The sequence below is a fragment of the Quercus lobata genome, chromosome 10 (assembly GCF_001633185.2).
Source record: "Quercus lobata isolate SW786 chromosome 10, ValleyOak3.0 Primary Assembly, whole genome shotgun sequence".
Lineage (NCBI taxonomy): Eukaryota > Viridiplantae > Streptophyta > Magnoliopsida > Fagales > Fagaceae > Quercus > Quercus lobata.
The window spans coordinates 15637757-15653786 of record NC_044913.1 but is presented as its reverse complement, the minus strand read 5'-3'; the positions used below and the strand labels follow the sequence as shown (position 1 = coordinate 15653786).

The following is a 16030-nucleotide window of genomic DNA, read 5'->3' as shown; positions in this document are numbered from 1 at the left end:
CAAGGAAGACTCCCATGTTTATTGCCCCAATAATTGAGTAAAGGGCACTCTATGGGTGATGATAATGGGATTGATAAGGAAAAATCTTCTATTCAAGAGGGAGACTATCCTTAGTGCCACAAGTGACTTTGTAGAAGACTCACACGTGAAAGTGAGATTTGTCGGCATATTCACATTTGAGTGGTGTGGTTAATTAAGTGGTAAAGTCTATATTGGATAATAATGATAAAAGTGAGTAGTTAATATAACATAATTAAATCTAACCCCATAGTTTTAAGCTTTTAGATAAAGTTATTTCCCTATATATTATATTGATTACTCAATTGAAGTCCCCTCAAAGTGATATCTACCCAACAACCATTTTATATTCTAAATTCTTTTAGTCAGTTTTCAATTTCAGAGGGCCAAATATAATTTTCTTTTAATCTTAACTTTCAATTTACATATATAAAAATAAATAAAAATCAGGGGGCTATAATTTCTTGTATTATATTGGCAGCTGCTAAATTGCCCCGTTCGTAATCATAGAATTGTTCATAAAAATTATTAAAAAGGCAAATGGAATCATAATCAATTAATCCAGATGCACTTTCAATAAACAATCCCCAGCACTTCTACAATTGGGGAATAACACAAAAGCTCCCTTTTCGATTTTGTGTAACTTCTGGAAAACTAATAAACATTGTTTATGGGCATCTGATCTGACCAAAGCCATTAAATGCGTGGTGTATGTATGGCATGGAAGCATATCTTAGGACAGTGAACTACGCCAAAAGAGGTCTTCTGTTGAGTTTGGACACAAGGAAAGCAAAGCATACCCTGTTGGAAAACTACGTAGTCCCCAGCACACAAAATTTAATAATCCAACGGGAGAAAGTTTGGAATAAAGATGCATGTTACCACTTACCACAAGAAAAGTCATCTGAATTTGAATGAAAAATGTGAACTTGATTAGCTCATCATTTTTATGTTCTATAAATAAGATATGCATTTCGGCATTACAAAGCATCACTGTTAGCCCAACATCCATCGTCTCCAACAAAGTTCAGTTTTATTTTGTGGATCATCTATGGATATGGAAAATGTTAGACGTAGAGGTATCGGAGGGAGAGCACCCTTGCGCGACCATATTGTTGAAGAATTTGTACCTTATTCAGGGTGGACAGAGGATGTAAATGGTCGTTATCTTCTCATCGATCTGCCTGGTAATGAATCTTGTCACTATTTCAATCTGATATCTGAATATTCTTTATGTAGAAAAAACCTTTTTTTAACTAGATGTTTAAAGAGGAAAACCTTCACTTCACTTTCCATAATGTTCGGCTAATTGTGCCCATCAATAGTCGCATCAATGATTCTTTCAAGGATAAATTTAATTATTAAGGCAAAGTTTACCGTCTTCATCATGGAAAACATTTAGATTTTTCTCCATTGAAAGATGAGAATACCTTTTGAATCAATTGTTCAGTTAAATTTTGACATGCATCTTGATCATGGAAACTAGATGATCTTTGTGGATTTACAGATAAAATGCAACTCCTTCGGACGGCCTTCATAATTGATAAAATGGGACATCCATTTTTGTTAGGCATTTGAATTTCAGACAGGCATCCAAACTTATGAAGAACACAAGCATTTACCCTTTCAATTTCAAAGGGAATTTTTGCAATTTCCCTACAAAAGTTGCCGCATGTATCTATAGAATTCACATAGAAATGAATTAGTTTCCAGCTAATTAAAAAGTTTATGATTTTTTTATTTCTTTTATTTTAACAGTTGATTTTATTCATGGATGAAAACGAGGACCATGGAATTAATTTTCCTCATTTTTGTTTTAGGTTTCAAAAGTGAAGAGGTTAAGCTTACTATTGATGGATCAGGCAATATGACGGCCACTGGACAAAGGCAAGTAAATGAGGACAAAACGGTTTATTTTGACCAATCATTTAAATTGCCAGAAAATTCAGATGTTGATAAGATATCCGGAAGATTTGATGGTGAGATTCTTTATGTAACTGTCCCAAAGCAAGCAGTAGAAGAAAAGAGAGAACATGAGACTGTGAAAGAAAATGTCAGTGATAAAGCAAAACAAATAGAACATGAAAAGCCTATCAATGATGAAAGTTTGAATAGAGATCACCACCACCACCACCACCACGACAAGCCTGGTAATATCCATGGCCACGATAGTGAGATGGAGAAAAGAAGCAACACTGGTAATATTCATGGCCACGATAGTGAGACAGAGAAAAGGAGCAGCAGAAATGCCCCCATGTGTTTCTCCAAAGAGACAATAGAGGGATGGGAGAATGAATCTGGTCTTTTGGGAAGTGCTGTGAAGTTGCTTAAAAGAAACAAGGGGATTGTTATGGCAGCTGTATTAGCGTTTTCACTAGGGGTATTGGTAACACGTAAGTTGGAATCACCTGGATATTGAGGAAGCTCTCGACCCTGCACTGTATGCAGTGTCTGCCCTCATATCATTATTATGTTGTCTGCACTGCAGATTTGTAATTACAGTAGCCTTAATCTAACTATGTACAGAATAAAAATGCTTTGCAAATATCCAAATAAATGAGAACCATACAATTTCTCCTTTCTCTATTCTTTCTTGAATTTTCTAGACTATATGATTTTTCTCTCTTTGAGCCTTACTTAAGAGATAAATCTTTACAAGAGGTATTAGAATGACCACAAAGTGCTTACCGTGAGCAAAATTTGTGCTTGATTATATTTTGCAATTAGAAAAGAAGGCTCAAATTACAAAGCCAAGGGCAGAGTCATAGAATGCATATAGGCACAGTTTGAGTTTTCTTATCAAAGATTAAAAGACCTGTAGGATTTAAGCCAAGGGCAGAGTCAACTGCTAACAAGAATGTCACTAACAACCTTTAAAATGTCTATGTGAGAAGCAGACTTCCTTGGATTTTAAATCAAGAGCCTCTTACTAAATTATATGAGCTAAATCTGTCACATGATGATTTGAAATTAAAAGAAGCAGTTATTACATTAGTAATGAGACTCTACAATATATACCAAATGCTAGCACTTATGGTTTATGATGAGAACTTTCATGTTAGAATCTTTAACGCATAAATTTAACAATATATATTCGAGGCACCTACCATGGACAAGAAATCATATGGAGAGGACATAAATCAGATCATGCACAATATGCTTCATCCGAATGTCAAGTATCATATAATATTGAGATTATTAATTATAATATCTTACAATTAATAATACCCTCACATTTTGGCTGACATACAGTAGATATATAAAATATCAAAAACACTTTACAGCTTATGAAAATTAATTAAAATCTCAGTCAATAAGAATGTATGCTGATAGGACATTGTTGACTAATTACTATCCTGAATCTATCATTATTTGAGTATCATGTCTAGATCAATGTTGATGACAGAAGACTCCTCACTATTTAGTGTCCGTTTGTCATGATTAATTTTGTCAACTTTTTTTACTATTCAACTTATTTTTGCTACTATTCATGGGTCTCGTTGTACTATTTCAGCTAACTTTTACATTTATTTATAGTACTTTTAGCAAAAAGTTTTTAGGTTTAGCAAAATAAGCAGATCCCGAATGGACCCTTAAAATAGCAATCTAAGGTTACTGTTAGCTCACCAAGTAAGCCTTCAAGTTGATATTAAAACAATATTGATTTGAACATAATATTATGTCATTTGAATATGCTCTGTGTAATATAGAATGCTGGAGCATCCAACAAAATTGATACTATCTCAATCTAGATGTTATTTATGAACGCATATTAGCAAAAACACATTTACATATAATTATATACGGGCAACGAAGAATAACAACTTGATTCTTAATGATGAAAACAGAATTGATTTGGAAGGATCTAGATTTATAAGTGATTGCATAGATATGTAGTAGGATTTGAAAGATAAAATATCTTAGAAGATATGCAATGAACAAAATAAAAGGCATCAAATTGTTATGCTTGTTTGGCAAAGATTATTTTTGCCAACTTATTTTACTATTCAGCTTATTTTTGCTACTATTCATAGATCTCATTGCATTTTTTGGTACTATTCATAGGTTCCATTGTACTATTTTAGTTAACTTTTACCTTTATTTACAGTACTTTCAGTAAAAAATTTTCAGTTTCTGAAAAATAAGCAAATCCCAAATCGACTCATATATACAGTGCCAAAACATATAACTTATCAAACTAACAGATGGTTACTTTATACTGTGATAAAGGGAAATCTAAATGGACACATCTTTGAATATTATTAACCATGAAGTTTTGAACAAAAGAAGGCGTAATAATTAACAAGTAAATCCTAGGTTCCCTAGAATTTTCTCTTCCTCTCTCGTATGTGCTCTCCCCTAACCCAAGTTTCTCTTTCCCCAAAATCTTTTTGTCGGTTGAGCCGGATAAATTAGAACTCAAAGAAATAAAGCCAAAATTCAAAGTAGTCCAAATTCCTAATATAAAATTCGTTCAAGAAATAAAAATAAAAACAGTTCGATTCCTGCTAATTTTAGTTAAAGGCAGCATAATTTCAGATATGGTAGAATTTGATTAGGTAAAAATTAAGAATGCCATAGGGAAAAAAGATTGTCTTTTGACAGTCCTTCCACTTTTAGCTAATATTCTTGGTGGCTTACAAGCTTCACACTGATCTCATCCACTATAATCCCCCATAAGAATATGCCAAAAATAGAGCAGCATCAATTTAAAATTTACTTTATCTTGTAGGATCTGATTCCACAGGCAGTCCACCAAAAAAAGTCATAAAGACAACCTAAATATGATGCGGGAGAGGGACGTGGCAAAAGTTATGACCTATGTCCTGTACAAGAATGTTTAGCAGCATAGGAAAATTTTCTATTCTTGAGCAAAGTATTGGAAAATTGTGAATGTTATAAGGATGTCCTATTTCTTATGTTGGATGAAATTCAACTCCAAATTAGATCCTGAAGAGTTTACCATACTTTTTTAGGTGTGTCTACTTTATTTTAGTTCTTTACTCTCTTTCTTAAGATCAAAATTTTAAATAGGAACACAAAATCCAAGGGCAATAAAAAAGAAAGAAATGAAACTACCATTTTTAGTTTTATTGATATAAATTTCACTTTCACTAACTACATAAATTGTTGAGACTCGGAGCTTCCTGAACACGGTTGGGTTCAGGTTTGCTTAATGTTAAAAAGGAAAGCACTTTGTCTTTCTGATTGTTGACAAGGCATGATGTATGGAAGAATAAGAGAACCCAAGAAGAAATAAATAAAGGTGATGCTTTTGTTTTTTAAACTTTATTCAAAATGTGGGTGCTTTTGACAAAAAGGAGAGGGCCATAGTTGGGAAGTGGAATCATGTGCCTTCTTGCAGAGGCATCTCAGATATTGGGTACGACTATGAAATATGAATGCTGGGCTTTTTATCAATGTACCATGATTCTAAAGAAAATTAAACTGCAGAGTTTGACAAAATTCACCTATACAATTTTATAATAATAGGTGCAAAATGGATTGGTATAGAATTTTCAGAGCCCATTTTTTAAATATTGGCCCAAGTATTATTACAGTCTAAACTCTAAACTTTATCTATATGGGGGCTTCTAAGCTAACTTCCAAGTCGCAAACTTTAAAGTTGCTAAAAATTAGAACATTATTCATATTTGATTAAAATTATGATGAATGGAAACTATTAACTCTTATAAAAAAATAAATAAATAAATAAATAAAAGAGTCTATAAACATGCGTTCAAAGACGAGTAGAATGGTATGACAAGCAATTGTAAAACAAAGTGGATGTGAAATGGCATGTCAGCCAAAAATCCTTAATGCATTCCGTATCATAGATGAGGTGAGGAGTGGAGGGCAAATGACACATGTCAATCTCTTTTTAACTGAATATTGATTTTCTCAAACACTCAATCAAATAACAATATAATACAGAACGTGATCAATAGTCTAGAGTCTAAACCAAACTATAATATTAATGCAGAACATGCTTTACCAAAAGGATTAAAGGAGCTAGAAATTGAGGAATGACTAAGACCAACCCAACCAATTTGCACCCCTGACCCCTTCAACATTTCTAGAAATTTAGAACCCTATCCTGAAAAGAAAAAAAAAAGCAAGAGCACCCTATAAAATATTTTTTATATATTGATTGCCTTTTATTATTACTATTATTATTTTTCCTATTAAGATCTAGTTCTATGTATGAAAAAAAAAGGAATAAAAAAAGCAAGAAAGATTATTCAATTCGTGTTACATGGGCATGAATATAGTAAAAGAAGTGAAATAAAAAGACAAAAGAATGACGTGGATAACGAACCCGTAAAGGAGGGAAAAAACCGGGAAAAAGCAAGGACAAACCTTGACGAGAGGGCATGGAATCGAAAAACAAAAATTCTCTCCTCCCACTATCACTGCAAAAACAAAAACACAAAAATCAAAATCAAAAACCCAAATAGTAATAACAAACTGTACACTATTACAAAAATTTCAAAAACCGCACTCACCTCAAAAAGCAAACAAACCGTATCGCTCCATAATAACAACACAATTAACCAGCCTCAAAAAATCTTCGTTTCTCTTTACACCGCTATCAACGGCAGCAAACTCATTTTTTTGTCCAAACCCACCCCCAAAGCTGTCATAAATCACAAAATGTTGACAACATGAATCCGGCGTCGTCTCATCCAAATCCACCTCCGCCGGCGGTGCAAACAGTGAGGAAGCTAATTATAGACGTGGTGGACGCACGTGACCTTCTTCCTAAAGATGGGCAAGGCAGTTCCAGCCCTTACGTGGTGGTGGATTTCGACGGCCAGAAGAAGCGGACCTCCACCAAGTACCGTGACCTCAACCCGACTTGGAACGAGTCGATCGAGTTCGAGGTTTCGGACCCGGAACACATGGACTCGGAGGAGCTTGAGATTGAGGTTTTTAACGACAAGAGGTATGGAGCTAACAGTGGCAGTGGCCGTAAAAACCATTTCTTGGGGAGGGTGAAGTTGTACGGGAGCCAGTTTGCTAAGCGAGGTGAGGAGGGTTTGTTTTACGTACCGTTGGAGAAGAAGAGTGTGTTTAGTTGGATTAGGGGTGAGATTGGGTTGAGAATTTACTATTTTGACCAGCAGGTTGTTGCTGAGGAGCCACAAGCGCAAGGTGGTGGTGGTGGTCCGCCGCAGCAGAATCCGCCGCCTCCGGAGGAACCGGCGCCGATTCAGGAGAGGCCGAGGCAGGTTATGGTGGTTGAGGAAGGTAGGGTTTTTGAAGTTCCTGCTCCGATGGAGAATGTTCACGATGGCTGTCACTCGCCGCCGGTTGTGGTTATTGAAGAGTCTCACCCTCAACATCATCATCATTACCCTCAGAATCCTCCGCTGCAGCCTCAGGCGGTTCATTATCATCATTCGGAGCATCCTCCGCCGCAGCAGCAGCATGATGAAGATTCTCACTCTCATCAGCACCCGCCGCCGCCGGAGGAGCAGTTTCTGCCGTCGATTAGGAAGATGCAGATGGGGCGAGGTGGAAGCAGTGGCTGTGGAGAGAGAGTTAGGGTTTTGAGGAGGCCAAATGGAGATTACTCTCCGAGAGTGATTTCTGGTAAATTTGGTGCGGATCAGAGTGAGAGAGTTCATCCGTACGATCTGGTGGAGCCGATGCAGTATTTGTTTGTGAGGATCGTGAAGGCGCGTGGTTTAGCGCACAACGAAAGCCCTTACGTGAAGATCAAGACGACGAGTCATTACGTGAAATCGAAGCCGGCGAGTCATAGACCTGGTGAACCGACGGACTCGCCGGATTGGCACCAGGTCTTCGCGATTGCTCATAACAGACCTGACTCGGCGAGCTCGACCTTGGAGATCTCCGTTTGGGACTTGCATTCCGACCGTTTTCTCGGCGGCGTTTGCTTCGACCTCTCCGACGTGCCTGTACGCGATCCTCCCGATAGTCCATTAGCACCACAGTGGTACAGACTTGAAGGCGGTGCCGCCGATCAACATCCCGGCGGAGTCTCCGGTGACATTCAGCTCGCTGTTTGGATTGGCACTCAGGCCGACGATGCATTTCCAGAAGCTTGGCATTCAGACGCGCCGTATTTAGCGCACACGCGCTCGAAGGTCTATCAATCTCCAAAGCTATGGTATCTGAGAGTCACAGTAATCGAAGCTCAGGACCTTCACATTGCTCCGAATCTTCCTCCATTAACGGCACCAGAAATCAGAGTAAAGGCTCAGATAGGATTTCAATCATTCAAAACAAGGCGAGCCTCCATGAACAATCACAGCGCGTCGCTGCACTTCAACGAGGACTTGCTCTTCGTCGCCGGAGAACCACTGGAAGACTCGCTGATCATTCTCGTCGAGGACCGTACAAACAGAGATCCCCAACTCCTCGGCCACATAGTGATTCCCGTGAGCGCGATCGAGCAACGGTTAGATGAGCGCCACGTTGCATCAAAATGGTTCCCGTTGGAATGCCGTGGTGGTGATGGTTGTGTACCACCTGGTAGAGGAGGTGGGTCCTACTGTGGACGAATCCATCTACGTCTTTGCTTGGAGGGTGGGTATCACGTGCTGGACGAAGCGGCGCACGTGTGCAGTGATTTTAGACCCACGGCTAAGCAGCTGTGGAAGCCAGCTATTGGGATTTTAGAGCTTGGAATCCTCGGGGCTCGTGGCTTGCTCCCAATGAAAGCCCAAGGTCCAGGCAAAGGCTCAACCGACGCGTACTGCGTAGCCAAGTACGGCAAAAAGTGGGTCCGGACTCGAACCATCACAGACAGCTTCGATCCACGCTGGAACGAACAGTACACGTGGCAAGTCTACGACCCTTGCACAGTCCTCACCATTGGAGTTTTTGACAACTGGCGCATGTTTGCTGACACGTCAGATGATAAAACAACGGACTGCCGAATCGGGAAAGTGCGCATACGAGTCTCCACTTTAGAAAGCAACAGGGTGTACACAAATTCGTACCCTTTGCTGGTTTTGCTAAGAACCGGGTTCAAAAAAATGGGCGAGATTGAATTGGCGGTTCGGTTCGCGTGTCCTGCTTTGCTGCCCGACACGTGTGCGGTTTACGGGCAGCCGTTGCTTCCGAGAATGCATTACTTGCGGCCGCTTGGTGTGTCTCAACAGGAAGCGTTACGTGGAGCTGCGACTAAAATGGTCGCGGGGTGGCTTGCGAGGTCGGAGCCTCCGTTGGGTCACGAAGTGGTTCGGTACATGTTGGATGCGGATTCACACACATGGAGCATGAGAAAGAGTAAAGCTAATTGGTTTCGGATCGTGGCGGTTCTTGCTTGGGCGGTAGGGTTAGCAAAATGGTTGGATGATATAAGAAGGTGGAGGAACCCAGTGACAACTGTGCTAGTCCATGTTTTATATTTGGTGCTTGTTTGGTTTCCTGATTTGATTGTCCCAACTGGGTTTCTATACGTGTTCTTGATTGGAGTTTGGTATTATCGGTTTAAGCCCAAGATACCAGCGGGTATGGATATCCGATTATCACATGCGGATGCAGTTGACCCGGATGAACTGGATGAGGAATTTGATACAATACCAAGCTCGAAACCATCTGATTTGGTTAGAGCAAGGTATGACCGGTTGAGAATGTTGGCTGCAAGGGTCCAAACAGTTTTGGGTGATTTTGCAACCCAAGGTGAAAGGGTCCAAGCCTTGGTGAGCTGGAGGGACCCTAGAGCTACTAAATTATTCATATTTGTGTGCCTGCTTATCACTGTGGTTCTCTATGTGGTGCCACCAAAGATGGTTGCTGTGGCCTTAGGATTCTACTACTTGCGCCACCCCATGTTTAGGGACCCCATGCCACCATCTAGCTTAAATTTCTTCAGAAGGCTTCCAAGTTTGTCAGATCGATTAATGTAGAGTAGAAGAGAATATTTTTTTGTTTTTTTTTGGTTTGGGTTTTTTAACAATTTTTTAGGGGGATGAAAATATGGGACTGGTGGGGAAAGGTTGAGGCAATCAGAGACAACTGTCCGTGTTGAAAAAGTTGTCCTTAAATAACATTTTTTCAGGAGTGAAAAGGGTGAGGCTATGAAGGAAAGTGGCAAATTGGCATGATTTCACTCCTTTTTTTTTTTTTTTTAAGAAGGTGGGCGATTTGAAGTGATTGACTTATAACTATTGAAATCTTGAAATAAGAGAAAGGAAATGGGAGGCAAAAAGACAGATTAGAGGGAAGAAAAATTGAGTGCTATAGTGCAGGCTATAGTTGAATAGCAGTGACAGTTTGTAATGGTGTCCTGAAAAGTAATTGCATTCTAATTTATAAAATTGAGCTGACATCTTTTTTTCAAACTATGTTAGTATGATGATAGATTTACCTCTAGTGAGCTGTGCTCATGATCACTGTTTTTCACTTTGCACTGTGAAATATTGAAATCTGTCTAGATTAAATTTTACTGCTGTAGCACTGCATTAAAGTATAGGCCATGATTTTTTCAGATTTGAAAAAAAGAGGAGGTTGGAGCAGATATTATGTAGGGCTATGACATTACCAAAAAAAAAAAATCATGGCAAAACTTAAGATGGTGGAATATTTCATTTGAAGTGTTGTATTTATATTGTAACAGTGTTTTATTTACCATATCATGTTATAATTTTTTTTAAATTATTTGTGTTGTTGTATCGTACTATATCCATGTCCGAATCCGTGCACGATCAAAACTTTGTTCACGAGACTGGCAGATATGAAGTAAATATAAATGTGAATTTTCTAAAGGGCTAGTAAAATCAAAGAAAGGATACGACAAAAAGCTAACTGCTAAAAAAAGGGCTAGCAACTTTAAACGCGCCTTGCTAAAGCCTCTGATGTGGAGGAGATAGTGCTTTACAATTCACAGATAAAAAGATCTCTAGCTAGGAGAACATTTTTTTAGCCCAATACATATTCTTGATAAACAATTTTTTTTTTTTTTGCTACGTATTTGAAAAACATGCTGAATGCATTGTTGGCAGCCTTTGGACACAATTTTCAGAATATGTCTATTGCATCCAACTTAAATCTTCCACATTCATTGCTTTAGCACAGATATTTAGGTGCACTTGAGGTTGAAAATGGTGGTCATGCTCCAACTTTTTATTCTCTGGGTGATTATTTTTATTTTTATTTTTTAAAAAGGGTAGAAAAAGGATAATATTATTAGGCCCGAATAAATTAGGAAGTCATTGCATCGGGGAATCAAATTGGAAAATAGATTCACTTTCTAGAGGACTTTCATTTATTTTTTTATATAAAAAAAAAAAACAAATACGTCCCTTTTTAGGATAGACCAATAAAATTGATTTTCACTTCCTCAACTGTCTTATCTGGACCAAAATGTCGAGCAAGGCCTATGACATGAATTGCCCATGCTAGAAAATCTCATTGAAGTCCATGAGATGCATGACTTTTTTGTTGGCCCTTTGAATAAATAACCATTTTGAAGAATGTATTCATTCATGCTAGGGCATAATGCAGTACACATGTTACCATAGATCTCTCCAAAGTTTGGAAATGAGTCATAGTCCTATTTGAGTCTCTCAAATCTTGTAACCTTAATGCTCATGACTAATAGCAATGATACTCCACAACTATAAGTGCATCAAAGTCCTTATCAATTCATGCACTATGTTTTACAACAAAGGAGTAGCGTTGTAGGAATTTAACCCAAGGGCCAAAGCTCAACTTCTTTTAAGAGTTGAAGTAGAGGCTTCATTTCATCAAAAAAAAAAAAAAAAAGAGGTAGAGGCTTCATGGTCATAATAGATGACACATTCTTGTGATAATAGATAATGGCGACAGTGAGATAGGTTGAGTATCTTTGTTCTATGTCATTCATCTTTTCACTAAAATAAGCTATCGGGTGATGCTCTTGACCAAGTAATCCTTCTATGCCAATACCTTAGGCATCACATTATAGTAAGGGGGTGTTTGGTTCGCTTAATGTTACATCAAACTATAATGTTACATTCTTGTAATCTTAGATTCATGTGATCACATTACTTTAATGTGATATTAAGGTGCTTGGTTCATTCTAATCATAATCCAAGAATGCAACATTCATATAATTGATTCATAAACATTCTTAGAATTAATTAAAATGATTATAATAACAAATTGATTAAAAATAGCCTTGTAAGGACACGATTTGGTGACGAACCTAAACAGTATTGGGTTCGTACGTAAAAGGCCCAGACAATATGATTTGTAGAGCGTGGGTGTAAAGAGCTAGATTAACGGTGGTATCTACCTCCAAAATTTTCTTTCAAGCCCATACCATGTTTTCCTTCTCTTTTGTTGGTATAATCAACGTCTTTTCTTAAATCCCTAGTGTTACTCTCTCTCCCTCTCTTCTTCCTTCTTTCTCTTCAGTTTTGTGTGTGTTCTCCTTTTTTTCTCGATCCTCTTCTTCATGTTCCTCTTTTAGTTTATATACTCCCCTTCGCGATCCATCTTCACCGAACACGTGTAGATTGTGCCCGGGGGATTTCTTTCTGTCCCATCTGGCGCCTCCTGGAACTTCCTATGGGCAGCTGTAAGGCTGCTTTCCTGCTGCTCAGGTTTCACCTCCACATTAATGCGGCCAGAGAGTTGGTTGAGAGGTCATTAATGCGGAGGCAGCTATAGTTTCAGATATTTGTTGGCCTTATCTCTTTCATCTTTAGTCGGCTACTCTACCCCTTGAGATGACCTACTTCTGAGGTCTGATCGTGGTGATACCACGTCCTGATCGTCTTCGGACGCGATCGTCCTCGGACGCATACTGCCGAGGAGGATGGCGTCCTCGGACGGGTGCACGACCTCGGATGGGCCACTGGCCCAACAATTCTCAACTAATTCTGAATCCTATGGGCCTATCGACCGAATGATCCCCACAAGCCTCAACACCAAGAAAATGCCAGAATTACCCTTGAACCAAAAAATACCCTTGGAAGCCCAAAATGACCAAATTGCCCCTAAAACCTAAAAAATAAAAATAAAACACACACACACTTGAAATCTAAAAAAATGACCAAAATACTCATGTAGCCTCTAAAATTACCAAAAATACTCTAAATCCAAATAAAATGACCAAAATACCTCCCAAAACCCCAAAATGAACAAAATAATCCCAAAATTTCTAAAATGACAAAAATACTCCCAAAATCACTAGAATGGCCAAAATACCCCCAAATCTCTTAAATGACCAAAATAACATCAAAATCTCTAAAATAACCAAAAATAACCCCTAAAACCTATAAAATTACCAAAATACCTCGAAACCTCTAAAATGACCAAAATACCGTTGAAAACCACTAGAATGAGCAAAAAAAAAAAAAAAAACTCCGAAACCTCATAAATGACCAAAATACCCCAAAATATCTAAAATAATTAAAATACACCCTGAAAATGACTAAAATTACCAAAATACCCTAAAATCCTCTTGACAAAAAAACTTGAAACCTCTAAAATGACTAAAATACCCCCCAAAATATCAAAAATGACCAAAATACCCCTATAACCTAAAAAATGAACAAAATACCTCCAAAACATCAAAATGACCAAAATGCCCATGAAAACCAATTTTTGGTTGTTTTGAAGTTTTGGAAGTATTTTGGTCATTTTAATGGTTTTAAGGGTATTTTGGCCACTCTAGTGATTTTTTGGGGGGTATTTTGGTTATTATAGTAGTTTTGGGATTATTTTCATCATTTTAGAGATTTCAAAAGTATTTGGGTCATTTTAGAGGTCTCAAAGGTATTTTGGTCATTCTAGTGGTTTTAGGGTATTTTTCATCATTTTAGAGGTTTTAGGGTATTTTGGTCATTCTAGAGGTTTTGAGATTATTTTGGTCATTTTAGAGGTTTAGAGATTTTTTTTGGGTCATTTTCTGAGGTTTCGGGGTATTTTTCTTCATTTTAGAGGTTTTGGGGTATTTTGATCATTTTAGAGGTTTCGAGGTATTTTGGTCATTTGAGAGGTTTTGGGGTTATTTTAGTAAATTTTTAGGTTTGGGGTATTTTGGTCATTTTAGAGGTTTCAAGGGTGTTTTGGTTATTTTGGAGATTTCAAGGGTATTTTCGTCATCTTAGAGGTTTCAAGGGTATTTGGTTATTGTTTAGGTTTCAGAGTATTTTGATCATTTTTAGAGGTTTCGAGGGTATTTTGGTAATTTTGGAGGTTTCAAGAGTATTTTGGTAATTTTTAGAAGTTTTGAGGGTATTTTTTTAAAGGTTTCAAGGGTATTTTGGTCATTTTAAAAGTTTTGGCGGTATTGTGGAGGTTTTTGGGATATTTTGGACGTTCGTGATTCATTTTAGTAATTTTGGTGGTTCCAAGGGTATTTTAGTCATTTTAGAGATTTAAGAGTATTTTATAGATATTTTTTATATTTTAGTAAATTCTCATTAGTAAAATAAAATTTTTTAGTATGGGCGATTTTGGTCAATTCAATAAATTATTACATCCTCACCAATAAGTAATGTAAGATCACCATTTTTTAAGAAGGTAACGTGATTAAGGTGATGTGATATATTTTGTAAATATAAATTATAGTAATGTTAGAAAAAAATCAAATGAACCAAACACCTTAATGTCACATTAAGATAATATGTATCACATCAAAGGGCACATCTCAGCAAACTAAACACCCTCCTAAAAATGTTATTAATAGCCTTCACAACTTCTATAGTAAAAATAATTTAAAGAAGTGGAGAACTAACAAGGAAGGTATGGGTACCAGAACGATATAGTGACACAACAGTTTTTTAAGAAGTTAGCATTTACTTATGAAGCACAAGTACGCATAAACACATGTCATATACAACCCCCTAAATAAAGTGTCTACTCTTCTTAGAGAACTAATAACTTTTTCCATTATATGCATTAACTATGAAGTCTTTTTGCTTTAGTCATTGTAATTTTCAATTTCCTCAACAGGAAGAAAAAAAGAAGAAGGTAATTTTCAAGATTTTAATCGAAGTTCTCCATTATATGCATCAATTATTAAGTCCTTTTAGTAATTGTAAGTATCAAGATCTTAATACAAGTTCACCGTTTTAAAATTTCCAAACTTGTGTGTAATCAGCTGATTCAGCTCTAATAAAATTAAAATTTTAAAGTGAAATCACAATGTTATCAAGCGTAGCATGATCCAATTTTTATTTTTTTATTTTTTATTTGTTTCCTCCCTTGTTATTTTATTAGTCTTATGATGTGAACTACAAAATGTCCTCTTTCATTCCTTTAATTCACGAATTAAATATAGTTGTCAACAAAGAATCAATACTTAATTTCTGGTTCTTGTGCCTCTCTTTTTTTTGAAGGAAATCTCAATTCTATTAAATCAGGAAAAAAAAGAGAGACTACATCAGAAGCTTAAATTCCAACATCTAAATTCAATTGCTGTTGATTCTTCTGCTTCATTGTTGTTTTATATTTTTTGTCTTCTTCTATTTGAAGTATCCCGTTACCCTTTTTTTTTTTTTTTTTTTTTTTTTTTTTTTTTTTTTTTTTTAAGAAGAGGACCCGTTACATTTTAAACTTCAATTTTCCTTTTCTTCTTTATTTTTTTCCAAGTAGTTGGAAATGAAGTCAACTTTCGTGGTAAAAAATATATATATATATTTTGTATCAAATAATACCACGTCATTTGTATCAAAATTTAATAAATGAGAGATATGTATGCAAAAATAACTACCCACCAATAAATGTCTTTCAATTGTTAGTGGATTAGTTATTTTTTTGGTCATATTTCACACTTATTAGATTTTAATACTGTTGACTTGGTATCATTCGATATCAAATTCCTTCGTGAGGTCATGGCATATATATATTATATAGTATGTCTTTAACCATGTCTCATATTCAGTCTACTTTCATCTGCTTAGGGTGAGTTTGGTTCAGCTTTTTGTAAAAGTGCATAATGAAAAAGTGAAGTTTTCAAAAAGTGCATAATTGAAAAAGTGCATTTTCAAAAAGCTGAGTGTTTGGCTAGCACTTATAAAAATGGCAGTTTGAGGGATAAATT

The 16030-nt window shown here is 36.7% G+C and overlaps 2 protein-coding genes across 3 annotated transcripts; both read left to right on the top strand.

The window, feature by feature from the left end:
• Nucleotides 1-631: 631 nt before the first annotated feature.
• LOC115965478 (17.6 kDa class II heat shock protein-like) lies at nt 632-2637 on the top strand. The gene is made up of 2 exons (XM_031084711.1): nt 632-1205; nt 1839-2637. Exons 1-2 carry the CDS (start codon nt 1070-1072, stop codon nt 2435-2437), a joined length of 735 nt encoding a protein of 244 aa, XP_030940571.1. The 5' UTR covers nt 632-1069; the 3' UTR covers nt 2438-2637.
• Nucleotides 2638-6457: 3820 nt separating this feature from the next.
• On the top strand, nt 6458-10317 carry LOC115965645 (protein QUIRKY). 2 transcript variants are annotated; one of them, XM_031084912.1, is made up of 2 exons: nt 6958-7047; nt 7146-10317. In XM_031084912.1, the coding sequence occupies exon 2, from the start codon at nt 7254-7256 to the stop codon at nt 9900-9902; it is 2649 nt and encodes an 882-aa protein (XP_030940772.1). In that variant the 5' UTR covers nt 6958-7047; nt 7146-7253; the 3' UTR covers nt 9903-10317. The 2 variants fall into 2 exon arrangements, with proteins under 2 accessions (XP_030940771.1, XP_030940772.1); XM_031084911.1 differs by having other exon boundaries at nt 6458-10317.
• Nucleotides 10318-16030: the final 5713 nt, after the last annotated feature.

Excerpts from the sequence above, each read along its gene's own strand:
- LOC115965478 (XM_031084711.1), top strand. The coding sequence starts at position 1,070 with ATGGATATGGAAAATGTTAGACGTAGAGGTATCGGAGGGAGAGCACCC. Across the intron at positions 1,206-1,838 it reads TCTTCTCATCGATCTGCCTG|GTTTCAAAAGTGAAGAGGTT; the intron begins GTAATGAATCTT and ends TTTTTGTTTTAG.
- LOC115965645 (XM_031084911.1), top strand. The coding sequence starts at position 6,684 with ATGAATCCGGCGTCGTCTCATCCAAATCCACCTCCGCCGGCGGTGCAA.